The sequence below is a fragment of the Apteryx rowi genome, unplaced genomic scaffold (assembly GCF_003343035.1).
Source record: "Apteryx rowi isolate R43461 unplaced genomic scaffold, aptRow1 scaffold_81, whole genome shotgun sequence".
In the NCBI taxonomy this organism is placed as follows: Eukaryota; Metazoa; Chordata; class Aves; order Apterygiformes; family Apterygidae; genus Apteryx; species Apteryx rowi.
In genome coordinates, this window is record NW_020451105.1 from 2,878,165 (window position 1) to 2,905,827 (window position 27,663).

General features: G+C 36.4%; 1 protein-coding gene across 6 annotated transcripts in view; it reads left to right on the forward strand.

Annotated features, from left to right (window-relative positions):
- PRMT3 (protein arginine methyltransferase 3) overlaps window positions 1-27,663 on the forward strand; it is a 68,174-nt gene that overhangs the window by 23,933 nt on the left and 16,578 nt on the right. For 5 of the 6 annotated variants that reach the window (XR_003257386.1, XM_026089341.1, XM_026089343.1 and 2 more), the window contains 3 exons: window positions 7,669-7,747; window positions 14,285-14,472; window positions 19,401-19,487. Coding sequence is in view for 5 of the 6 variants with exons in the window: in XM_026089341.1 (XP_025945126.1) it covers window positions 7,669-7,747; window positions 14,285-14,472; window positions 19,401-19,487 (354 nt within the window). In the remaining variant the exon portion in view is untranslated. Of the gene's footprint in view, window positions 1-7,668; window positions 7,748-14,284; window positions 14,473-19,400; window positions 19,488-21,174; window positions 21,432-27,663 lie in introns of those variants that run through there. The other variant, XM_026089344.1, reaches the window with a different exon arrangement.

Here is a 27,663-nt window from a genome sequence, read left to right on the forward strand (position 1 = left end):
CTGGTTTTAAAATGACTTGGGCCCATAAGAGCTTAAGTCACATTGTAAATTGATGCCTCTATGATGAAATCGGGGTTTTTGAGAGGCAGCTCATGTAAGAAGTGAGGTATTTAATGATCTGTGTTTCCCATTTCTGTGCTGATTTACCTTTTAATATCATAATTGTATAGCCGTGTACATTTCACTTAATTAGGTATTCTAAATATTAGGAATTATTAATTAGGAATGTTAGCATTTTTATAGGTTGCTGCAATACAGAGATAAAGAGGACAATGCTATGGAAGTAAGATTGATATCTGGACAGTGTGCAGACTGTTCCAGCACGGCCCAGAGAGAAACAATATTTTGCCTGGATGCAAATGAAGATTCCTCTTTGTCTGGCTTTCTCATGTTGTCCATTTTCACTAGTGCATGAATTTGCTTTTTACTTTTTCTCCCCTACGTGTTACTGACTGGTGTGAAATCTCTTGTTAATATGAGAATGTGTGTGCTTGAAAATTAATCGACCACTTGGTTGAAAATGTAAATGCTAAGTATGGACACCAAAAAGAACTCAATATGTGTCCACTTTCAGCTCTTCATTTAGAGCACCTGTATGGACCAGCAGGAAAATTCCAATGGGAACAGTATTTTTCTCTTTATAAAAAAGATACGAAAAATTGCTGTTCTGTTAAGAAAACAGACTGCTTTTGCACTAGTAAGCATCAAACCCCTTTGTGGAGCCATCGCTTCATTCTGTTTTGTACAGAACAGCATTTAAGACCCTGTAAGCTGTTAAGAGCCATGCATGGAGCACCAGAAAAATAAAAGCAAGCCTGAAGCAGCAGAATAGAAGATGGCGAGATAGTGCAGCATTCATCAGGAATGTTTCTAGAGCAGTCTTAGAAAAATGGCATATATAGCAGTGTGTTGTAAAAGATAGAGTACTTCATTATGAGCATCTCAAACGTAGATGAATTCTGATGATCATTCTCCTGCTTCTGTAAGTGGCCTGTGCTCTCCACAGACTGCTTTCCTCACTTCTTTCATCTCTAGATTTGTTATCCTAAAATACGCAAGAATGGGAGAAGCATCTTAAATATCACATAGTGTGTAAGTATATATGTGCAGGTATCTATAAACCTGTGTGTGCTATCTGAATAGGGTTTTGTCATATTCCAGGTTTGGAGGCTGAAAGAATGAGCAGCTGTCTCTTCAGTAGCTTTTTATTTTATTTATTTATTTATTTTTTGCTTATGAAAGGAATTAGCAGACAGGGAACAGCGATCTTGCTAATCTAGCCATGAGGTAAATGCTAAATGCATTGTTTGTGAGACCTGAAGTATGTTCATGTTTAGCATCTTTGAAATCACACCATAAGCTCAACATCTGCCTGATTTCAGTGTTTCACTAGAACTAGTATGTAAACTGTTCAGAAAGATGGGAAGATGTGATGAGCTACAAGCAATTCTTTTTGTGTCTGAAAGGCAGACTGCTAAAGATTAAGGGCCTGAATGTGCCCTTTTCAGACCACAGAGCCACCTCTACCTGGTGAACCACGTTATCTTAAAAAAAGAAGACAAGAATGGCTAAGTGATGGCCCATTTTTCTAACCAAACTGATTCTACAGGAAGCAGTCTTACAGTTTTTGGAGACAGATATTTGAATGTAAACATGCATGAATTCTGTACCAGATCTTACTGCTGGCCTTGTTTATGGAGGTTTATGGAGGCTTCCTGCCCGGTACTCTGTAGCAGGGCTGTAGTCTTCTGATGCATCATCCTGCTTAGTTACGCTGAGCTCTGATGTGTGAAACTTTTGAAAGCCTTAATGGAGCTTTCAATTACTGTTAATGGTCACAGGTACCAGCCTCTGAAAAAAACAACAGTTTTATTTGCCTGCTTGCTTGTATTGTGGGAAATCTACAAGCAAATCTTTCATCTTTTTATTCAAGTTATAGAATTAAATGAGTTGTGTGTATAAACAAAGGTGCAAATAAAATAAATGAATATTTGTATACACTGCCTAATGGCAATCTGATGCAAATACATTTCTGAATACACATCAGTGATTTGTTTTTGCCTTTGTGTAATGAATAAAACCCCTTGTCAGTTATTGATTCAATCTGCAAATGGTTTGCAAATGCACAAATTTCAGTGGAAGTCTAGAATTTTGACTTGAATGCTATGTTGCTTGTATGGTTAGTGAGGAAGTACTTATGTTAGCTTGAATTGAACATACTGTAGACTTGTTCACAGGCTGGTTCACATTTACACCCTCTCCCTGGAGGTATAGAATTTAAAGAAGCAATGATGTTTTACAGTAATTAGAGTAATTTTACATACAGTACTTAAGTGTGAAATGAGAGCTGCTATGCAAAGTGCTGAAACTAGTTTTCAGTTAAATTGAATGCTGGGCGGGAGGAGAGTATTTGCTATCAATGTACAAAAGTGGTTGTTTTATTACACATATGGGTTTTGGTAATGTAATTGGAAACTTCATAGGCTGCTTACTGAAAGAATTGAGTACAAAACCCCCCCAAATATATACAGTTTTTCCAGAATGTTAATTCTTACTCAGATGTGTCTGTGTAGTTTTTTTTCTTGGTATGCTTTTATTTTCTGTAGCTAAGAATGTAAAACTAGAAGTTGAGTTTGCTTGAAAAATTTTCTCTCTCTCTCTCTCTCTCTCTCTTTCTCTCTCTCTTTTTTAATTAGATAATTTTGAAATGATATCTTGATGGGTTGGAAGGTATTCCTGCTGTTCAGAAGGACTAGGAAATGAATATGTATAAAATAACGAAAACAATCTTCCCTCCTTCCTTTTTCCCCCATTTCTGTGATGGATAGAATGCAGTGATGCTTTTTAACACTTATTTACTATTTTTTCTTCAGTCTTGACCTTCTATAGCAATTCCATTAATATTTGGAGGTGCAGGTGTTTTGTTTCTATAACACAATAAACTATTTTACGTAAGAATTGAGGTTTTCCTGCTGCTTTTTTTTTTTTTTTGTTATGGTGTGTAGAGAGCATACTTAAGTAGCTGAATACATTAGTTCCCTTACAGTAAAGTAAGGGAATTATCTTTCCTTGCATGAAAATATTTTTATATTTGCCCTCATTCAATAATGCACGTCACTTTTCTGCTGTTCAGATCTTCCCTTTTGGTGTTCTCACTCATCTCACATTTGTTTAGGACACAATGGGGTGTGCATAATAATAAAATCAAGCTGTGGTTTTGAAATGTCTATGCTTGCTCTGACAGTAGTGAATTGTTTCCCCAATATGTTTTTTGAATTAAATCATACATGAAGCACCAGCTCTGAGCAGCAGAAAGGCTGACTAAGTGTGAAGGAAATGGGGCTGCCGCAGATCACGCAGAAGAGTTCACATGTAGCTGCTGCTTCTCATTCAGATGTGTCATGGATTTGGACACTTTTTCTTTTTTTGTTAAGGTAAAAGTAATTTTTCACAGAACTGGGCAGGCCCTGTCAGTTTTGTGTGTCTATTAATGCAGGATTGCATTTTGGATTCTAAATCAGAACCTGTCCAGTCTGTTTTACCCTCTGTGACTTCCTCTACTCTACAGTCCGGTGGAGACATTGTAGTTAGAAACTTCATTTAAGGAACTAACACAGTCTTTACACTGATACGGTGTGGGGTTTCTTTTTGTTTTTTTTTTTTGTAAAGTCCACACTATGGGCCAGTTGTTTGATAGCTGCCTTGCATCTCATTAAATATTCAGTATTGGGCCTTACAGAATCTGAGGTACCAGACCAGATCCAGTTATGTTGCAAAAAACAATAAGATTAAAATTTGATATAATAAAATGTGCTTATTGAATTAGTTAAATATTGCTTCTCAGTTCTGTCCTTACATGCTAAAAATTCTGCCAATTCTTGCGATTGTGAGCATGCTCATGCCCCTTTAAAAAAAAAAATTTTAATATGCATGGATTTCACTCATAAGTAGATCATAAGTAAAGGTGAAACCAGTTTCCAATAAGATATTTGATCTGAGCAGATAAGATAAGCATACATGAAGAGGTATATTCAATCTAAAATTATCTGTTTTGAAGAGAAGCGTTTTTCTTCAGCCCTCGCCACACATAGGCATACTTCTTTTGAATTAAATGTTATTCTTGTGTCTTGTTACCTTTAAAGAGATTAATTTCTTTTTCTCCGTGAAGAATATTATGCTGAATACTGAAGTGCTCATGTTAGAAGTTCTTCCTATATGTAGGTTTTGCTCCATTTGTAAAATATTTTTACCTAGTTTTTGAATTAAAATGAAAATAACTACCTTGGAGTGGTGTAGTTTATTTGAATAATAGAGAAAAAATAACAGTGCATCATATGAAGCCAGAAAAGTTTTGTGAGCCTGTTACAATACTGTTAAAAAACACAAAATACAGAAATAAGGGATATGTGATGGTATTTGCATTCCTTGGAATATAGACTTGTCATTGGACTTGTGGGTATTTTTGATAGCTGATTCTTTGGACAGACTTAGCATAGGACATATGCTTTAAAGGAGTAACTCTGACTTCTGTGCATTTCTGTTACTGTTTGAATCTGTTTGTTTATATTGCTTTTTGACAGCTGAAGAACACTCCACATCCGTTAAGTTTTGAAAATGTAAAAATAAGGAACATTCTGTTCATTTTGTAGGGAGAAGCAGTGAGCTTTTTAGTAGAAAATGCATCATATGACAGCATAACATTTAAGGTGTGCCATGCATTGAGTTTGTCTTTAACAGAGAACATGCTATCTTTTATACATTTTAGTTTAGCCACTAGCAAGATGGAGTTATTAATATTCTGCTCACAGATTTGTGTAGTAGGCATCTCTTTGCAGTAATTAATTTTGAAGGTGCTAATACACATTTAAGAAAAAACAAAACCCTGAACATTGTCAGTGGGGAAGTGAGAGTGCCCCATAGCATCACGGGGAAAAAATGTCAGGTATAATTCTCCTTCCAGATGGCACCCCTACAGGTGAGGCAGCAGCCTGTGAAATTACATTCTAAATTACACTGCAGATGAGCACAGCGCATAGAGCAAAACGTTTTGGTATAGGTAATAAATGACTTGATTCAGTACCAACGACAGTTTATATAACTCACAGGAATGTTATATTGCATTGGGGGGAATGTGGGACTGAGGAGTGGAAAAAAACCCCCAAAGTGCCAAAGTGGAAAGGTCAGGGAAAGGGCAGGGAGAATTTAACTGTATTTCTGGTTAGGAGCTTTGTCTTTCAGCTGTACTTCTTAGACTTGATTGACAAACATTGCCCATGACAGGCATTTTAGACAGCTAAATAAATAATAAAAAGCCATAAAGATGTCACTTTGTAACTTATTGTCTGCTAATATATTTTTAAAATCTCTTAAAGGGAGAATGATGTTTATGTAGTTGTGCAGTACCACAATTTGTTTTACTAATTCCATACCAAGTATTAGGGCATGAGTTCAAATTTCTTAGCTATATCAACTATATAATATATATTAATATTATATTTATATATATATTACTATATATACACACACTGTATATTTACACACTGTATATTCACAGCTAAGAATTTTGTGTGTGCGTGCGCGCACACACACACACACACACACACACATATAAATATTTTTAGCTGTGTCAACAGTTGTGAGCTTCAGCCAAAAGATGTTAACTGTTCTTAGGGTGTGTCCTGGAGGTCACATTCAAAATACTGTGGCAAACCTCTCATTTTTCCGTTAAAAGCATCTGAAAAGATTTCTGTGAACTAAATATATTCTACTATTAAAACTGCAAGAATAAGAATAAAAAAGAAACCCTATGGTTCCATTCTGTGCCTTTGGTTTGCTGTAGGCTATAAAATAATCTCTGCCCGATGCAATAGGATTTCCTGGCCTTTTTAACCATTTTGCAAAGCTTACAAAAAATGTTGCTCACAAAGCAGTAAGGTTCATTTTGGGACTTGTTCTAGAAACACAGCTCTTGCTGAATGCTAATAAGACATACTTCAAGTTTCTGAGTTTCTATTTTTCCTTGGGTTTAATTCTGAAGGCTGCAGTGTGGAAGGTGATATTTCTAATTAACTCTGAACTTGCAAAGTTTTTTGTTCCAGGAGTCATAGACGAAATAAACATCCAAGGTGTCATAAACTTGAAATAAACTTTGTACCTTTAGCAATGAAGTTCCCAGGCAGTGCTATCTATCTACACTAGTATGGCATGATGATTTGAAAAATAGTTCTATGGTTATACAAATGTGGAAGTGTAGGAAAGATGAAGAAAAAAATCATCAGAGCTTTGCTTTGCTTGGTCACTGCTGACTGCGGTTGTAGAACTGCAAGTCCAAAGTCTGGGTTTTCCCGTGTTTTTTTTTGTTCCATATGTTCTTTCCAGCTGCCACTCAGCAGATAAGTCAGACTATGTGGCTAAACTATGTTTTAGAAAAAAATGAGTATTAGGACATCAAGTGAAAGTATAAAATATACACTAGTGTGATTCATCTCTGTTGATCTGACGTCTTGAGAACGTGTATGTGGATGAAATGTGTTATAGTATTTGGTAAGGATAAGAATCATTCAAACTTGCAAAATATGAAGAATGTAAAATAAAACTGTAAATGAATGTGTAAATAAATGGCTATATACCTCTGTTTAAAAATTTGTGGTTTAGTTAAAAACAGTGGAGAAACTGGATGTTAAATATAAAATAAGTGGATATAATGCTGCTATTTATGTTGGCTCTGTGCTTTAGAAAATGGCTGGCTCAATTTTTAAAAGCACGCAGTAAGTTACTCTAAACAATTATAGCGGTGTGATTAGCATTGTATAAAATTAATCTCAACATTTACCACAAAAACTAAGCAAATCTAATTCTAACCATTTTTATGCTGAGAATATTTTAAATTCAGGTGTTGCTAAATGATGTAGAACATGTAGAGAACCTGTGTCTTTGATATATCATTTATTTTCACTTGTCTTTGTGAGCAGTATCTAAGCCAATGCAGGGCACCACTAAGTTGCAAACGTGTAGCAGCAAAGATGCATTCCTTCTGATGTTTCTCTGACAATAACTTTAATGCTATTTGCAATTCTAAGTGGGAAGAAATTTTCTTAATTTTTCTTCTTTTTTATGGCAGCTAAAAATTAATACTATAAAATCAATACATATAGTTTTATCACTTGGAGTTTGAGGTAGATTTGATTTCTAACTCCTGTAGCTTTTTCAGTTCTTCTGGACTTCTCACAGCATGCTTTTTCATAATTTCCTTTTCTTATAAGCAAATGTAAATTTAATAAAATTGCCTGTATGTATACTTAATTTATTCTGGTTTAATGTTATAGGACTCTATCAGATAATTGTTGGTATAGATGGATTTATCGCCTGCAGTTTATTGAGCAGGTGTTAGATATTTGCAGTTTGGGAAACCAACGATGATACTTTATGTAACTAAAGTTTTGTAGTGAAAATATTGGGTTTTTTACTGTTGAAAAATCCATTAGGTGCTGGCTCTTACTAAAATTTACGGGCAAATAACTTCTTAAACTCTCTTATATTTAAGTGTGTAAAGCTTTTCAGACAAAAAGCTATCAATCAAATTTACCTGTAGATTGAATAGATATGCTACATGGGTTAAAAAATTATAATGATTTCTAAATTCTTTCTCTTTCCCTCTTCTATAAACAGGGTTACTTCCTTCTCTTTGAGTCTATGCTGGATTCTGTCATTTATGCAAAGGACAAGTACCTGGCAGAGGGAGGCTCAGGTTGGTGCGCATAATTCTTTTTTATAAATTTAGCTCTGGGGGAAAACCAAATGAACTCAGAGACTTAGAATAAGCTATGCATGGATGAGAAAGTTGCCAGTCTAAATGAAAAATGTTTCCATTAGTGGGAGCTTCAAGGCATTAATTTGCTGTATGGGTAATAGAAGAGCATTAGATGGGGTATCTAGGTTTCGAGTCGATGGTATTTTTAAGAATAAAGAGTATTTTATTTATTTTGAACTGCCATCTAAATTTTTCTTCCCTCCTTCTTCCCACAGTTCCCCCCCCCCCACCAAAAGAAAAATCTCCAACAGCAAATGGAGAAACTCCACTTTTAAGAATAAATGTTTCTTTTTCAAGACATTGTTTTCCTTAATAACAGGAGTTAGGATGTTAGCCCAAAGTAGTAATACTTAATTTTCAGCTGATTAAATTTGGAATGCTGTATATATTCTTCCTAGATCCTTTTACAGGGTTGGACGAGAATGCATCTTGCCTGCCTGGACAAACAAGGATTTCATTTTAACCAAATTACAGTGTTGGTTTTCAAACCTTTCAAAATCCATGGGGCTAAACAGCAGCTCTCAGAAAAGCTTTCATTCCCCTCCACCCTCAAATCCCTGTCTCTGCTTTTATTTCAATGCTTGAAATGGTGTTTTAATGTAGATTTTTAAAAATCAATTCAGAAAACTAGCAGCCCACAGCAAATACGTGTATGTATTAATTTGATCTCTTCAGTCAAAGAACTGAGCTGGGAGTGGTAGGAACTGAGCTGTCTATCACAGTTTGTCTCATGCCCCCGCAGTGCACATTCACCAATGTCAGTATCACGTTCTTTGTTTTCCTCAGGCAGGCTCTTATTTACCCAACAGTGCTAAACTTAGTAATAGCTTACCCTTCTGTGCATTTTCTTGCCTACCCAACTCTTCAGGATGCTTTGGCAGACTACTGCAGCCTCGGGAAGCCAACCTCAGTCTTTATATTAGCCAGCAAAAACCCTGTATGTGCTTGGTGAAACATGTATTTCTACCTAATTATGCAACATTTCATGCTTGCACATCATGTCATCCAAGTGCATATTCCAGTTTGTCTTTGGTCCAAATTCTACGTGAGTTAAGGCTGAAAAAGTTACGGAAGTGTTTGTTGTCTTTTCCTCCATTAACTGATGCTAAGATGCCTGTCTTCATTCTGGATTTTCTTTTGGCTCGATAACCAGAAAATGATTGTAAGCCTTGCTTGACCAGTAGGAGTCAGGAGCCTGGTACAGTAAGAATACAGTTGTATAAATATTCCTGTAGTTAGTGGCATTGAAGCTGACAATAGGAAATTGCTGTTTTTCCCACCACAGCTGGTGTAAATGTTTGGGATAAAAGTTCAGAGGAGAGAGATTTGGCTGAAGATGCAGTCCAAATTGCTAAATTATGTAGACCGCACTCAGGAGATCTGATGCAGAAGAAAATCTGAAGGAAGGTTTCAATTAAAGGATTGACATGGTGGTTGTGATCTTGGATTATATTGACTGAGTTAAAATTAGTGGGATATAGGGAGTGTGAATGTTTCAGAAGAAGCTTAAATGGAACTATGCATATTCTGAAATGGATTCAGATCTGTGATCCAATACGTAAATCAGCCAAAGAAGATAAAGGGGAATGAAAAACTATCAACAGAGAGGAAAACAAATTTTATTCATTCAGTCTCTGATACTGTTTGAGTAAGCCACTGTAAAAACAGATGAATGAGAGGAAAAATGGATAGGGTGCTTTGTGCTGGGAGGGAAGATGGGTGTGGAGGATGTACCATTTCAAACACAGAAAGCCAGGTGTGGTAACTAAGGGAATTACATTGTTACTGTTCAGCATATTTGTTCTATCCCCATAGGAATATACTTTCTCTTTATGGTTGGAGGGTAGAGGAGTGACAAAAGAACAAGCTTTTACTTTGAAGTAGTTGATTTTATCCTTTAAGTAGCTTAGATAGCTTCATCTTAAGCAGTGTATGTATGCCTGTAAATATTTATTACTCTTGTGATGCTGTTTTCTGCACTAGTTCTGCATATGCTTTCCTTTCGCTTAATTCCTCTGTCAGTGTTGTATTTCATATTGACCTTTTCAGTCGTAGTCGTCAGTGTGTTTTTTTCTCTTTTGTGCTAACCACGCACACAGTTAGTTTCACTACACTGACTTAATGATTGGATTAATGACTATGTAACAGCTCTCACTGCAGTGCTTCACTGTGATTGCAGAGCTTTGTATGCTACAGAGTGCAGCATAAAAAATGCCTTTTTAAGGAATTGTTCAACGTTTGGTTATAAAGCTAAATATACAAGCAAGAGATTACTGTTCATGTGTTAAAATACTTAGAAAAGCACTTGAGCAACGTGATAGAATAGGAGGTTTTTGTTTTCAGTAGTTAGAATAATCTCGTCAGATCTAGAATCCAGCTGTGGTGTGGTCTGTGTAGGTATATGCTCATAATTATACATCCCAGTATAATTATTAAAGGGGCATCCTGTAAGATCATAAGGAGTCATTTTATGTTTAGCTAGTTCTTGCAAGCCTTCCCAAAGGGGCCAATTTTTTTTTTTTAACCTCTATTGAAACTGCAACCGTAGCTGTATCTTGTTCTCCTGGAATCTGTTGGTACTATTGTAAGTTTGCTAGTGGCTTGAGCTACTTTTGTTTTCTCTGCGGGAAAATGATGTGCTGGCTCTGCAGTACACTTAACCATTTGTGGTCTGAGAATCGTCTTATGCTTTTTTTCTTTTTCTCTCTCTCTCTCTCTCCCCCCCCCCACCTTCCACAAAGCATGCTGTATTGTACAGTCACTGTTGCCTTAAGATGCTTACAATAACTACTCTTGTTCCAGCTTGTATAGCAGGTAAATGGCTGTCCCTGAGACTCTTGCCAAAGTTGCTCAGGGATCAGTTTAAGTCTAGCAAGACAGACACTTTTAGAGTGTATATGAATAGCAGCAGAATTGTGGGCATGTCCAGATCCTGCTGAGTCATAACTAAAGGCTCATTCTGAGGTGAAGTGTCACTTACCAGAGAAACTCCCAAATCTGCTATAAAGATTAGTTTTGTCACAAGCCACTTTGTACTATTTTGTACTAGGGACTGTTTAAAAGCTGAGAAAAGCAATAGAAGCAGCCTTGACTTGCCCAAACCTTTCAGTGATTGAGCTGGGAATAGAATCCAAATATCCAGATTTGTGTTCAGTCAGTCATATCATAGCTATTTTGACTTAGTCTATTGGCATACTGAAGTGGATGATGCCGAACTGTGTAGTGTAATGTGTACGGTATATAATAGCTTTATTTGGGAACATAAAGTTCTTGCTGCCCAGGACCCATCTGGTTCGTTCTTTGGAACTGTTACTTGGTTGATTATGTGTTTTTTCCAGACACTTGAGTGCAGTGCCCAGTGGTTGGGGGTGACATAGGTAAGGAAGGCATCACTCAAAATGTAACTGTTTTTGCTTGGTCACGTCAAAATAATGACGGTATTCACTTGGAATTATTTCTACATATCCAGAGGATTGTTGTCTTACCCTTTGGTCCTGAAGTTTGTGAGGCATTACTAAGGGGTAACGGATTTCCCATCATACTCCGTTTACCACGTGAGCTGTTACTAGTGACAGATGATTTCTGGGCACTGAGTTGAGAAGGACACAGATGTCAAAACTATGAATCTGTGAAAGCATTGCTGAGTGGGTGCTTTTGTCTAATCAGCATTTTGTTAATTTAACCTGTGAGAAGAAATAATTATTTAATTACAGCTTTAATCAGAAAAAATAGAATGACAAGTCTGTCAGGACAGTGCTGTGGAATGAGCAGAAGGTTTTGTTTTTGGAGAATCAAGGATAATGGGTGAAATGAAAAATGCAATTTTAAGTACTTTTTTTTTTTCCAAATATTTGCAAAATGCTTCTGTATTTAGATGGTTTAGGCTGATATTTAGATGGTTTAGGCTGATATTTAGATCAACACATCTACATTTCTAGTCAAACATCAATATAATGTATGTTTCTAGACATGATTGGGTTTGTAAATTTGGAAGTTGATATATTGCTGTAGTCTTTTGCCTGTGTCCTGGTTGTGGAAATTGGATTCCTGTTTCTGAAGTCAGAGCAGGCTTTGTCTGTTTTTTGCTGTTGTTGTTAATAAGTTAAACAAAAAATGAAGATGAAATTTGGGCTCTAGCATTTATCTTTTTTGCTTGTTCTTAAATGCTTTGTATAATCAATCATAAGTTCCACTGTTCCAAGAATTTGGCATCTGGACAAAGAGATTTAATAAAAACTAATTTTAGTCACACTCAAACGTCTAGTATTTCATGCTTGATAGACATATGAACTTCTTCCTGTTAACAGAATGTCCCAGAAATGTGGGCTAGTCCAAGGAAGGAATGTTATAAAATTAGTATTTCACTCTTTTATTGTGTTTTCCATTTCCTTTTGCAGTTTCGTCACCACTAGCTTGCCAGCATATTCCTATGAATTTTGTAACTAGGGGCCCTTAGATCTTTTTTCACTCCTCTTTTATGGTCTCCCGACACCCTTTGCTACCAAGAGCATTTCCATGAAAAATATTCTTTTAAAGGCTATAGTCATTTGCTGTTGTTGCCTGTTTCATACTGTCTTTTAATTTTTGGAGAGTCAGTGGTGGCTCTTGAAGGTGTGAAATGCTGGGAGGTAAAACCTGATATAGTGCAGTTGTCAAACTAGTAAACAGCAACATGAGAATGTTGAGAAACTGAAAACCCTTACTGATGGCTCCAGGAACAGCTTGCAAATACTAATACCACGTGGTGGTGGTGGTTGTTGCGGGTGGTTGTTGCGGGTGGTGCTGGCTGTCAAGTGTGCTGAAACCAAGTGATTTCAAACAAGACAGTTTGGATGCCTTCCTGTTTTGATTCTCATCAAATTGCCTTTTCTCTGTTGAGTTAATTGTAGGCTGTTCCTGAAAAAGCCTACTGCTTGAGCTCCTCATCTACAATGTGGAGATGATAGCTTACCATGCAGTTTTTAATTTAAGCTTACCAATATTTCTTATTACTCTGTTTTAAACAGTCGGAAAGTGAGAAAAATGACAGTGGGCTAGCATTTTGTATAAACTAGTCATTCCAAAGGTAGAGGTTGATGTTTACTTTAAATTAATCTCTTATATGAAAGAAAAAGCTTCTGTAGTGAAGTCTCCTTTTTATTAAGATCATAAAATTATTTCTTTAGGCTAAACATACTCTCACTATGTAAAGGGTACAATTGCAATTTACTAGTTCTATCTTCAGTATTTTACAAGGCAAAAACCATTTCCTTTCTGACTTACCATGCTATACCAATGATTTCTTCATATTCATTTTGATAAGCTACAACTTCAAATAGAACTGAAGACAAAATCAACTTTACAGTTCACCAGATTTTTGGGAGGAAAAGAGAAACTTCAGTGTTATTAACACTGCCACATTCATGTATCAATAAAAAAAGGTGCTTAGTAGCAAGCATCCTGCTCTGAAGCTAGATGAAGCTAGATAAAGCTAGATGAAGCATTTGTGTGGCTTTAGACGCTTGAAAACTAAAAATTGAAAGTGTAAATTCCTTTGTGGAAAGAAACCTGGCTAAATGTAAGCCTTCAAGTGAGTTTTTCTTACTATTTGAATGCATTAAACTACAGTGCTGTTTTATATGCCTGTAGACAGCCATATTCATAGCTGCTGCTCTTTGTGACTTTTCCAATCATCAGTGGATTGCTGAGAGGTTGACTAACTTTGTAGGCAGGCGAATATCAGTCTTCCATTACTGTTTGAGAAATCTGTAGATAGATATCTTTCTGAAGATATTCTTGGGAGAAGGGAGAACACAGATGTAAAGACAGGGTAGCAGTCATCCTAAAACTGTGGGGAAGAATGGATGAGGAAGTTCTCTTCTGGCTGTTGGGTCACTTCCATAGCGTTTGGATGCTCATAGGAGAAGAGAGTGTGTGATCTTTTCCAGTAGCCAGAAATTATTCTTAGGTTGCAAGGTATGTATCGGCCAGAGCTGATGAGAATCAGGCATAAAACACTTGACTAAGAATGTTTGACCTTTTCTGGAATAAGGTCTTTTCATAAAGATTTCTTGTTATTGCAGAACCCTCACCTGAGTTTTCCTTGGGGTGTCTGGCAAGCAGCTATTAAATAAATTTCAGGGCAGTCTCTGTAGAAAAGCCGGAATAGGATGTTTGAAATGATTTTCGTCAGACAGCAAGTTTCTGGTCACGTTCCTGGCAGTGGGATTCAACTATAGAGATACCTTCTCATGAACAGTAATACTGTTACCAGAGTAACATGGGGAAATTAAATTCCAGTGTCTAATCTCTTTTGTGGAGAAGTAGAACTCCAGAAAATAAAGTAGCTGTCTTTTACCAGAACAGAAATCAATTCTTTTATTTGTTCTTTTAAAATGTTAATCACTTAAAAAACAAAATGAAAAGAAAAACCCTTAAATGTTTCTTTATACATGTCCAAAAAAAATTTCACTACTCTGTTTCTTGTTGTTACAGTTTATCCTGATACATGCACCATTAGTCTAGTAGCTGTGGGGGATATGAATAAACATGTGGACAAGCTAGTTTTCTGGGAAGATGTATATGGCTTTGACATGTCTTGCATGAAGAAGGCGGTAATTCCAGAAGCTGTCGTGGAGGTGCTGGATCCAAATACAATTATATCTGCAGCCAGTGTCATTAAGGTACCATGCTTCTTAAATTTTTAGTAGTAAGATTTAAAAAGTTTCATTTTATTATTTTTTCCTTTCATTGTCTAAAACACATATTTATGTAATATGGAGAAAATGTATTTAACTTAGGCATCTTCTAAGTGAAACAAATGTAATCAGGTTCTTAGTGTTAACACTTTAAGACTTGTATTTGTTGCTTTTTAACCAAGGTTTAGCTCCTAATAAAATGGTCATCCATTTTTAGATTTTTTCTAACATGTCTGTTCTAGATTTTCTTCTGTCAGAAACCAAATTTACCTGCTTTTTAGTAACTTACAAGTTGCATAATTGAAACTATTACAGAAAAACTCTGGAGTATACAGTCTGTCCTGCTTTCCTTCCCTCTTCACCTGAGCCAGCATACTGAGTTACAGTAAGGCTTATCTATTTCTGTGTAAAGTTAGCTGGCTTTAAAGATCTTTCATTGGAGGATCACTCACTTTGTTCCTGTAGCTTCATTGAACAGAGTGACTCCTGTGTCTGAAATAACAACAGTAGTTTCTGCAGTAATCATTGAGTTCATTTTTATGCTTACTATTCTGTGTTGTCTTTTCATAGCAATTCATATTAGGGAAAAGCAGTAAAATTTTTCCCTGTGAACAGTGTTTCTCATTGTACACTGATTCATTTGTGAGAGCATCTAAGTGATGAGATTCAAATCCAGAACACTGATTTGAAAGTCCAAAGAACTTTCTGGTTAGTAATGGTTGGAACAATTCACACCACATTGAGAGAAGGACTATTGTGAAACAAGTTTTTTGTTTTCTTGCTGGGAAGCAGGTAAAATGACCTCATCTGTTGATTAGCTGCATACTTTCTTGATATCACCCCCTTCTCCTTTGTTTTTCTTCAACCCAAGGTAGAAGTACAAGAAGTTCAACTACGGTACAGCAGAATTCTTAAGCTAGAAGTCAAGAAAATGTTCATATTTACTTACCTTCAAAGTTGTCCTCAAATATTTGAACTCTCGAAGAGATATAAACTTGTCCTGTAATTTCTGTAACATGATTTTGTCCAAATTATGTGTGCCCCAAGCTTTGCCAGTTTGTTTGTGCTTTCTGTCAAATACAAATTTTTGTAGTCTATGAAATCTGTCATATTGGTTAAAATAATACGCCTGGAAATTGATGGTCGTAATTACATGAGTTGTCCTTTCAGAGTTAGTCTACTCAGGATGAATTTACTGGTATCTGCCAAATTCTTCAAGAAATATGTAAGATTTGATGGTATAAGCAGCAGCACAGTAGCCAAGGTCCTGTGGCTTAGTTTTGGCTCAGAGGTGTTATGCTGTAATGGCATTTTAGCTGTGTTCATATAGTTACTTCTCTGCATTAAAACAGTTAAGGCAGTATTATTGTTGTCCTTCAGTGGGAATCACTGCCTGTTTAGTCAGGATGTAGTTTCTAATTAGATGCATTCCTGTCCTATTTCCATGTACAAGAAAATGGGCTTACTTAGTTTGCTGCTGAACTTGACACCATTATGAGGGTAGTTCCAGTCTCTTCCAGCTCAGAGACTACTTGCTGTGGTCAGTTATCACCCTGCCCGCAGAAGCAGTGACAGGTGAAGTACGGTTTTGTCTTAAATCAGTCTATCCTGATGCAAGTTACTATTTAAGCTTTTCCTGTATATAATTATATTACAGAAAAGAGTAAAAACAATTAAGTTGGAAGTCAGACATTCAAATGCAAGAAGTGCTGACACTGGTATTTCTTTAACTTGGATAACTAATTCGGTGGTCTTGTGCATCTCTTCTTTCTTTCTTTCCCCCCCCCCCTTCAGGATTTTTTAATTCATAAATAATGAATAAAGAATCCTAAAGGAATTTTTTCAGGATTCCTGAAAAATTTCAGTATTTTTCAGGATCTAGATTTTGCTGGCTTTTAGTCTTGCTTCCTGCACATTGTTTAAACTCTGAACATGTATATAGAATTTTTCTGTGAACTTCTAGGTGCATCTGTCATTAACAGTGTCTTGCATTTTATCATCTGAACTAGCTGATAAGACTTCCTTTATAGTCAGTGGAATGAAATACATCTTCTGGGACTTGAAATATTAGGCCTTAAGGACACCTATTATAGGTTATATGACTTGAGCCCTGTGATTATCTGTTCCTCTGAATGTAAGGAGAGGGTAGAGTGATCAACTCACGTGTTGCAACGTACTTTGAGACTTATAGGTAAGATAAATTCTGCCCTTACTGAATTAATCTGGACTATATCTTGTAAGTTTAGGTAGTCGTGGGCTTCCAAAAACAGATATGCTGGGATAAAGAAACTGAGGCTGTAATTGTTAGGTGTCCTACAGGTTGGATTGTGCAATTTGTGAGGCATAAGCACTTTTTTCACCTGCATATGTTGTTTTTTCTCACATTTTTTCATGTTCTGATTCAACTGGAAGTGAAGTTGAATACTCCTTATAAATAAGTCAAGTTTGGTATAGAGAAAATGAAGAACATAGTATGCTCTAAATTAGCAGCTGCATGGAAGAGTTGAGCTATATCAATTTGCTAGGCAAACATATAAACAAATGAAAACAACATCTTTAAACTGGAAGGTGTTGGGCAAATGTAATCATAGCTATTGTTACCAATGCAGTCTATAAACTATTGTCATTTTACAAGCAAAATATATTACTGGTAATAGTAAAATATATATTTACCAACTAATGCTTTACGCCTCTTTTTAAGTATATACTATTGTGAGCAGTTACTGCCTAGTTCCAGGTATATGTGCTCAGCAAAGTTTGTCATCATGGAGCAGTTCACATAACTGTTATGCCTGATGGTTTTATATCTGCTTGTTTTCAGTAAAAATCATATGTTTTTAAAATAAACTAAAGCCAATGCATGAGCTCGTTTGCTGGAATTACAGTACAAACTAGCAAAATTAATGGGTTGAGCAGTAATAGCATTATAGGTAAATAGTTTTAATCAATAGCTACTCCACATAACAAATGGATTGTATTTTGAGGGAAAGTTTAAAATGTTCCAATCTATCATATGATTGTAAAGAAGATAGTTTAGTATGCTTGCTCAGATTAGCTGCTCCATGTTTTGAGTAGTCTATGATGTAACTTTTCAGAATGTTATTCCCTAAAGAAAGAAAAGGCATCATCAAGAAATATTGACAAAAATGTATATGACGTTTAGTTTCAGTGGGCTATGGCATTCTTGGATGAAACATTTTAGCTGTCTGACTATGTAAACTAAACTTAATTCAGTGATAAAGTGTGGTGAAGTGTTCTCTGAATAACTACGAAATCTGAAATTTTTCACTTCTAAAAACTGCAGTTATATATGAAATAGAAGAATGCTGAAATGTGGGTTGCCATTTTGTCTGTCAGTATTTATCAGTTTACTTCAGCTTTGGATGTCATAGCTTTGTGATCATTTCAAACCAGGGTGGTTGCCAGAGAAGCCGTCCTCTGCCTTTGCTTTTTCCCACTCGTGTTGCACTGATACTTCATGTACTGATACCCCAGAATGTTGTGTCTGCCATTCAGAGGGACCTTGACAGGCTGGAGAAACTGGCAGACAGGAAACTTGGGCAGTTCAACAAAGGGAAATGCAAAGTCCTGCACCTGGGGAGGAGAAACCCCATGCACTGGTGCAAGATGATGGCTGACCATCTGGGAAGCAGCTCTGCAGAAAAGGAGCCAGGGTTTTTGGTGGACAAGCTGGACATGAGCCAGCAATGTGCTATTGCGTCAAAGAAGGCCAATGGCCTCCTGGGCTGCGTTAGGAAGAGCGTTGCTGGCAGGTCTAAGGAGGGTGATTCCCGTGTACTCAGCACTGGTGAGACCACAGGTGGAGCGTTGGGTCCGGTTCTGGTCTCCCCAGTGCGAGAGAGACATGGGCATAGTGGAGTGAGTCCAGAGAAGGGCCACGGAGATGAATCAGGGATTGGATCACCTGTCATACGCGAAGAGGTTGAGAGAGCTGGGACTGTTTAGCCTAGAGAAGGGAAGGCTCAGGGGGGAATCTTATCAGTGTGTGTAAGTAGCTGATGGGAGGGTGTAAAGAGGATGGAGCCAGATTCCTCTCAGTGGTGCCCAGTGATAGGACAAGAGGTAATGGGCAGAAATGGAGATACAGGAAATACATAGAGAGGAAATTCTGTTTAAACATAAGAAAACTCTTTTGTACTCTGAGGGTGGTTGAATATGGGGGTGGTTTGCCCAGAGAGGTTGTAGAGTCTCCATCCTTGGAGCTATTTAAGACCTGAGTGGACAGGTCCTGAGCAACCTGCTCTTGTTGACCACACTTTGAGTAGTGTATTGGACTACATGATCTTCAGATCATTTTCAACCTCGACCATTCTGTGACCAATAAAAAGCTAACCTGGCAAGTCAAAAAAGGACAGTTTTAACTCGCATCAGTTTATGACTATAGTTCACTGTATGGCTGTAAGAGCAAGGAGTAGAAGAGGGGAAGGTAAAAAGTTGTGGGGTTTCAAGGTGTTTCAAAGAATGCCAAGACTGCTTCCACAACAGAAGTGACTTGAGAAACTGTGGCCATATAAACTAATTTCTGCTGAAGATACCTGTATGCGTGCTTGTTAAAGCTACTTCAATATTGACTATGATCAGCTGTCATCAAGTTACCCAAGTGAGCAACTATCATGAAGAACTTGAGCTACCATATCTAGTTCAAATCCACTGTTAGTCAAAGTGTCTGTTTATTTGGGGAAGAGAGGTTTTAGGTGTTTGGTCAGTGTGCAGATATGACTGGATCATATTTAAGGCTCTTCTCCCAATTTTTGAAGAGCTGAATTAGTACTGCCCTAGAAAAGTTGGGTTTTTGTGGGATCAGCTGAACAACCTATGAAGCTCATCCAATGAGAGATCTTAATTTTAATTTAGCAGTTTTATTGACAGAATCTTATTATTCCTTTCAATAGCGTATCAACTGTAATGCTGCATCCATTCCAGATTTAGAATTCTCTGAGGAATTCACTCTAACAATTACGACGAGCACAAGGTGTACGGTAAGACAATTTCTTTTTATATATGATCAGTGTCACATTGGACTAAAAGTGCATTAATTAAGCTTCATTTATCATCAGTCATTTGCCTTGAAATGTTTGTTTCTGCTTTACAGAGGTGTAAAGTGAGCCCTTTTTGTAAAGACAAATGGTTGTAAACCTCCAGTAATAGTATTATGATATAATGCAGGTAGATGGGAAAGGGAAAAGGTAACAGGTCTTACCATTGGTATTTTTTCTTGTTCTCTAGCCCATTTTCTGAAATGTGAATTTTCTGTTCAGACATGTTTTATTACCATCACACTTAGAAATGATATGAATAGTTACAATTCTCGGAAGAGCTTTTCTGAGGTTAGTAAAAAATAGTTAAAAATAAGAGACTCAAGGGAAAGGTAGAGTATAGCTCATATATTAAACATATAGTAGCTCATATGGCAAACACTGTATTTAAAGGTCATGAACTTCTCTGTTGGAGAAACTAAGACTGAAGGAGCCAGAAAAAATATATCTTTTGAATCTGAATCTCTTAAACTGCTAGTAGTTAGCCAGATTTTTTTAACTGTATTTACTGCATATAAGTTAATATATAGCTAACATACTGCTTTACAGCAAATGCAACCCTATTCATCTTGATATTACAGACTATGCTGCATAAAATTAAGTGAAGAATCTGCAGTAAATCTGGGTCTGTGATATTACTCAATTGAATATTATTTGTCTAGCAAACACTAGTCAAGATGAAAACACATAAACAAAAAAACCTCTTCAGTTTGAGTTTTAGAAGTAACAGTACTGGGGCATCTCTTAAATGCTTCTTTAAAGTTATGCTTAGATTGTTCAGTTTGAATTTACATAAATGCACGTTCATTTTGCTGCTTTCTTTTTCTTGATTGTTCAGTATCTGTTAGTAATGAGAAACTAGAGAGAAACACTGATTTTTGGATGAGTGGAAAACGTCTTCTATTTCTTTTTGCAAATGCCTGTGCAATTTATGTTGAATATTTTGTATTTCCATTTCTGAAGCATAAATCACTGAGCGGTTGAGGTTGGAAGTGACCTTTGGAGATCATCTATTCCAACTCTCCTGTTCAAGCAGGATCACCTAGAGCAGGCCCAGGGCTGTGTCTGGACAGTTTTTGAATGCCTCCAAGGGTGGAGACTCTACAGCTTCTTTGTGCAACCTGTTCAAGTGCTCAGTCACCCTTGCAGTAAAAAGATTTTTTCTTATATTCAGATGGAACTTCCTGTGTTTCGGTTTGTGCCCATTGCCTCTTGTCCTGTCGCTGGGCACCACTGAAATACCACAAGGAGTATATCTGAATATTTTCATTTAACACACTGCATGCAAGATTGTAGACAGCTTCTGAAATAAAGATGTTATAAAGTTAATAACATGTAAAGAATAAATGTGTTTGAAGTTAAAACGAATGAGTTACTTCAACACGAATAATTAGAAATGTTTAGACTGCTACCTATGTCGAGATAGCTTTCTGATTTGGCTTAGTTGTGATGCACAGATTGCTTACTTTGGAGTAGGGAAGAAAAGAATCAAGTAGAAGGATTTTTTTGATATTGTTAACTTTTTCCCTCCAAGGAAGCTTTAATGAAAAGAATTTAACCATAGAGAGGTGGGGACATTCCATGAGTTCTTTAAGGATGAACCTGATGAAACAATACTGCTGTTTTCCAGATTTCTGAGCTATTAGGTGAAGAGCAATTCTGAACTAATTCGAGAAGCCATACAAACATTCAGGTATCACAAAGACAAGGCATTGTTATAAACAAGATGAAAGTTGAAGACTAGAATTTTTCCAGCTGATTCTTCAAGGAATGTAATAGTGGATTAGATGCCCGAATTTGAATGAAACTCACTGCAGAAACTATCATGCCTCTCATTCCAGCCTATACAAATCTGTCTCCTACTTTTTACACGTATACCATATTTTTACTACTTCTACCTATGGGCACTTGATCCAATGAAGTAGGTTGCATCTGGATGAACAATCTCAGTTTGTAAGTTACTTGAGAAAACATAGGAATATGGTCACAATGTATTACTCTGTTTGAAAGTCTGTAAAAACCTTGGAGAATCTGTAAGCCACAGCGCAAATGTAATTTTGCAATTCAAAAACAGTGAAGCTTTTCTCCCACTTGACATCACTGTGGTATTATGGTAAAGAAATGAACTATCCCCCAAGTTATGATGATCTACAGAATAAATAGTGATTGGTAGCTCTCAAATTGGAGTGATTTTTAAACAACTTGCATCAGCTTTCTGGCCATCAGAGGAGGGATGGAAGACAAAGTTCGGAAGATGTCTAAAATTTTGATTAAAGAAGGGGAAAAGATTAATTTGGGACTTATGAAGATAAAGTCAAGTAGGTGTCTGAAAATGCAGCTTGTATACCAGTTACATCATTGTTCTCATACCTAGCAGTATTTAATTCTGTTAGCTTCGTGAAAGAGGAGATGGAGTCACATGTACAGTGTGGGACTGGTAATTACTTTGTATGTGTTTTTCATCTCTGAACTGCTCAAGAGACCCTTCTGTTTTAAATCCATTCAAGTCTGTGGCAATTAGGTAGAAAGACTAGTAGATTAAATAATTGCCTAAAAAAAAAAAAATAAAAACCCTATGATTAAATTGACAAAATGTACAAGGAGGACAGCAGGAAGTAGACCAGGAAAAAATAGGTCTTGAAAGGCTGTTGAAGCATCATCTACCATGTCTGTATATTATGCTTGACTTTGTGGATTACTAGGGAAAACTTGGAGGGCTACTCTGAGCAAGACCTAAAAGCATAACTGTTGATGTGAGTGCACTGGACGTCTTTTCTCCAAGGGATAAAATATACTGAGGATGACCAGGAGTTTCTTGGATGTGTAGAGCCAGGAAAGAGCAGAAGCTTTGGCAAAGGTTTGAACCTTTCTAGTTTTGTTCTTAGTTTCTCATGGTGAATTGTAGGCACAAAGTAGTGGTTACAAGGCACTGTGGTGTACTAGCCCTTCCATAGTCCCATTCTTCCCAAAAGAGAAACATATACTTCACGTACTGTGTTTTCTATTGCAGCATTAGACTTCTAAGAAGGTTAAACTTTGAAAAGTGTTTTAACCTTGTTAAAGTGTTCTTAGATGCATAATTAAGGAAGAAGGTATAAGGGGATGAGATACAGGTGATAGTCTGGTGGTGGTAGTAGAGACTAAAGTAATAATTTGAAGCAATTTCTAACACTACGTCCTAATATTAAAGGCAGGATGGCCTAATTTTACAGACTTTATGGTTGCTAATATGCTTTTATGTTTAATGTTAACTATAAACACTTTCTACCCACTGTTAAGAATATTCTTGTAAAATTTGGAAAAAGCTTATATTAAGCTTTGAGATCTGTAATAGAAACTGAAATTCTTGTAGTTTAGTGTATTGTGATACTTCTGGGAGCTTCATGCTTAGCAATTGTAAGTTACAGCATATCACGGAGTCAGGTCCAAAGGGACAATTGGTAACTAATTTTTAATATATTGTAATAATGACAGTCTGTTAAAATTGTTTTATTTTGCTTTTGCATGTTTATGCAGAGAAAAGATGTAGGCTTCTGATATGAACACAAATTTGTCATAAGAATATCATGTGGTATAATACAAAATTGTAAATATAAAGAGCAATAAAATTTGAAAACTTAGATACCCAGGTCAAGAAATGTGATACCTGTTTTTTGATGGTTCTGCATGTATTTCATGCTGTTGCCACCACTGTTCCTGTATTTCAGGATGCATAAGAATATCTCAGTAAGTTAAACTGAACTTTTCCCATATTTAGAATTTAAAGCATTCTGATTAGTGTGAGCTAGTTAGTTATGTACAAATTAAATGTTAATTATCACAAAATTAAGTAAAGGTACATCAACTTCTTCCCTTCTGTTAATGAGAAATCTGTATATTTTGTAGTGCATGCAAAAATCTATTTGTGGTTAGTAAAGGGATCCTAGAATAATCCAGGTTGGAAGGGACCTCAGGGAGTCATTGGTCTGACCTCCTGCTCAAGGCAGAGTCAGCTGTGATTTCAGACCAGGCTCTCGTGCAGCCCTGGTTAACTTTCTTAATTTGACCACAGCTGATTAGTAAATGGAAAGTGCTACAAAATCTTGATTGTCTTTGATGTTTGAATAGGATAAAGTAGCTTATTTTGTAAGTATAATTTCCCCTAACACTAGACCTTTATAAAAATTTTGTTTCTGTTTTGCACTCCTGATTATGATATCATTGACTTATAAATTCATAGCTGCATTTTACAACTTCCCGGGAGGATCGGGGAAGAACAGTGCTTCTGAAATTTTGCAGTGAATGCAGGTTCTAAAAGAACAATCAGACCAGTGCAAAGTATTTTGCACTTTATCATTTAGGATTATTGACACTGAGTGAAACTTCCACTCTTTTTATGATGGATTGTAGAAGTTTAGTTGGTGGTTGACATTTCATCCATCATATCAGGCTGCCTAACCTTGCGGTAAATGAACAATAGAAGTCCATTATTTATATTGAGAATTTTTGAGGAGATGCTTTCAGATTGCAATTTGTCCTTTGAAAATAATATTTGATGTTTTTCCTTGTTTGCATCTGTTTTTTGTTCTCCTGGCTTTTTTATTTTTATTCTTTTGAACAAAAAGAGAAAGCTACTTGTATTTCCCCAAATTTTAACGTAAATGTACTTGGCTGTTCTGATTTTTGCATTTTTAATATAAACATTTAAAAATATTTTAGCTTTTTTAGAAAAAAATTACCTTTCACAAAAATAGCGATTTGAAAATTCATCCTTATATGACAATATACATCTGGTTTTTTTTAGTTCACAACTTAAAGGTAGTTTCAAAGCAGCCCCTTCTCAGCCCTTTCTCTTTCTTTGCCCTGAAAGTGTGAGAAGAAACTTGGCCCTCCTTTTCCAAATGCTGCCATTAAAGGCAGAGCTTCATTCAGACCAGTGTTGCCATCAGAAAATTGGCTCCGTCTGTAAGTAGTACAAACAAGTGGAAGGCTTAGGTGTACTGTTGTTGGTAATGCTGATGCCATAGGTCAGTTGTTTTGTGGACCCTCTCGCAGATGAGATAGTTGTTTTGTGGACCCTCTCGCACCTCTTCCAAGGTGTGTAGAGGAGTATACAGTTGACATTCTTTCTTAGAAATAGCGTCAACATCATAGAAGGCGTTGTCGCTACTGTTAAAATTTTTTTTGCAGAAGTGGAGCACTGATGGGAAATAATTTAGATGATGTGTGTGGGACAAGGAATTGTGGCCTTATCCAGCTGGAGTAGCCAACATAATGTTAATCACTGAAGGGCTAGACTTCTGGATGGTGACTCTGGAGGCAGTAGCTGTGTTGGGATCTGTTGCTTGCTTCCATAAACTTGTTTGCATTTCTGTGGTGGTAGAAGCTGACAGGAATGAAAGCAATACTACAGTATTTTTATCAGCTCATTACTACATATGCTTTGATTATGACTTGGAACACCCCCAGGGCCTGTTGTGCAGGAAAGGCAGCATTTCTAATTTCTCTGGTAAGATGTGGAAGTTCCCTAAAATCTGACTTTGGTTTTTCTCTGTCTCCCCCCTCCTCCTCCCTTTTAGTAGATACTATTGAAAATCTGTGTTTGTTTATTTTCAGTCTCAACAGAAAAGTTGGCTGCTTTCTGATTTCCCGATACTTTATTCCTGACCTTGTAAATTGCTCTGGTTAACACTTCGGGGGGAATTTCGTAAAGGCTGTGGGAAAGCTGTTCAGCTTTGCTTAGGGGACAGCAAGAAGCAGAGTCTTTTTTCTGTTCTTGGATGGGAGGGAGCGTAGGAAGATTAGCCTCTCTAATGCTAACCTTTGGGGCTTGAGCCCCATAATCCTTTCTCATCCTTTGATTTTTATTTTGCTGTGCCAGTTCTTAATAAATCCTGTTACTTCATGAAAAATGATAATGCAAGTGCTGGAATATTTTTCTACATATGATCACTGCCCTTGCTCTCAAAAGGCCTTGCTGCCGACCTCTTCACTAATTATCTGTTTGTATGATAGTGTCARTTAATTGTACTAGAGGTTGTTTGATGAAAACTATGCAATTCAGTAGGCAGTAGGCTTAACTGTTTTCTGTTTTTTAAATAAATGGAGCGAGTCAGGACAGAAGTGCCCAGATTTAGTGATGAGCTGGAGAGAATTAGTGAAACTGCGGTTCCCAAAACCTGAGAGTACAGTATTAATTGGAGCATATCTGATTTGAGTCTCTCCTCCAGCCTGTAAATAACTTCAAATTACTGAGAATTTAAAAAAAAAAAAAACAACTTTGTATGGTAACAGAAAAAAAGAATACATCAAGCAGAGTTATTATGTAATGATCCTAACAGACCAACCTCTGTAGTTCAGGTGCATCCTAAGTGTATTGCAAATTATCCTGTGATGTATTTATTCAGTCTTATCTTCTAAATTAAAATAGCTTAATCCTTTAAATAATTCTTCCAGGTTTTCAAGCAATTAGATGAGTCTTTGAGAAAAATTTTCCAAATTAACCTGAGAAATATGGAAAGATTGAGTAAAAATAAATATTTAAACATGACAGTGACCTTGTATGTGCTGCTTAGTTTTTAACTTCTTTTGGGGAAAACGTTTTAAGACTTTTCCCAGACCAAGTATTCTTTCTGTTTATTTTTTTTCTTCCTATAGTTTACCACTAAGTATTGTCTTTTAGGATTAAGCTACTTTATTTGGCACTATTTTAGCTTTCGAAGATGGAAGATTTTAAAGGCACAAAACAGTTGCGTGGAATCATTATATGGAATTGATTCAAAGCACTTTTAATGCAAGTTGACTTGATTTCAATCTTACAAAGATAATGACCAAAAATAAATTTAATTAGATTGTAAAAGTGCCTTTTCCTGGTAGAGAACTAGGGTTTGTCACTGCTGCTTTTAATGAGATATCTGGCTAATATCAGTTAGTAGATGCTGTTAGGAAAATATTCCATTAGTTGTATTCTAAGTTGATCACTGTGTGAGCTTTTGAGATAAAATATAATGGTGATTACCCTCAGTGTAGAAATCAATTGACAATCTTTCTCTTTTGTTTGTGAGTGTTTCCCCTGTGAGTCCATCAAGGTTCTTCTTTCCTAGCTGAATAACAATATCCCATGGGAGGAAAATGGCAGTATCTCTTCATTGCTCCCAGGAGAACATGTCAAAGAGCAGTGGATGTATATAAAAAGTGGGAGGGAGGAAGGGAGTGAAAGAAGGATAATGAACCAGAGGACGTGACTGAGGTATTAAAACCCTTAGGAAGAAAAAGGAAATGAAGTTGGTTCTGGAGAAAATTGTTTTGACTAAAAAAAAAAGCTTTGCTTGTTAGAATCTTCTTACATGTTAGACAATTTAATCTCTTGATGGCCAGTCTTGCATTTGGGAGCCAAACGTAAGTGTTAGCATGTAAGTATTTAATTCCAACCTTAGGTGAGAAACTAAATGTTTTTAGTTAAAAGTTGGAAACCTAGCTTTGGGTATCATTGTTAAACATACCTTGAATGCCAGATTTCTCTGTTTAAAGGAAAGACAAGTTACAAAGCTGGATTTGTCTTTCTGATCTATTTAGTTATTGATAGCCTCCTCTACAGTGATCTTCAGATACTGATTCTCTTTAAAATACAAAATTGTTAGTTTTTAATAACAAAAAGGTTTTTTTTATTTTTTCCACTGTGGTGAAAACACAGTAACTCTGCTGCATGGATTACAAACATTCCATCTCCATGCTTGGATAAACTCCATCAAAAGCACATTATGCTCCCACTTCTGCGGCCAGCTGTCTAATTGTATTTGCTCTAGCCACTCACTGTTGGAGCATGATACTAGCGAAGCGCAAGAATGATAAATTACCCACTGTAGGTGATAGTGATGATGATAATTTTTAATTTCCTTGTTCCTAAGTGAATTGGTAAGATAGTCTTTATGAGTTCTCATAAGGATTCAAGCAGTCTCATTTATTTTTTCCTGTTAAGATGCTTCATGTACAGACAGCCATTTTCTTCAGAAAAAGCATTAGTATTCAGATTTATTTGAATTAAAATCTAGTCTCTTCATTCCATTTCAGCTAGGAACTCTAAGATGAAGAGTATAAATAAAGAATACATACTAATACTCATTTATTACATATGTTAAAG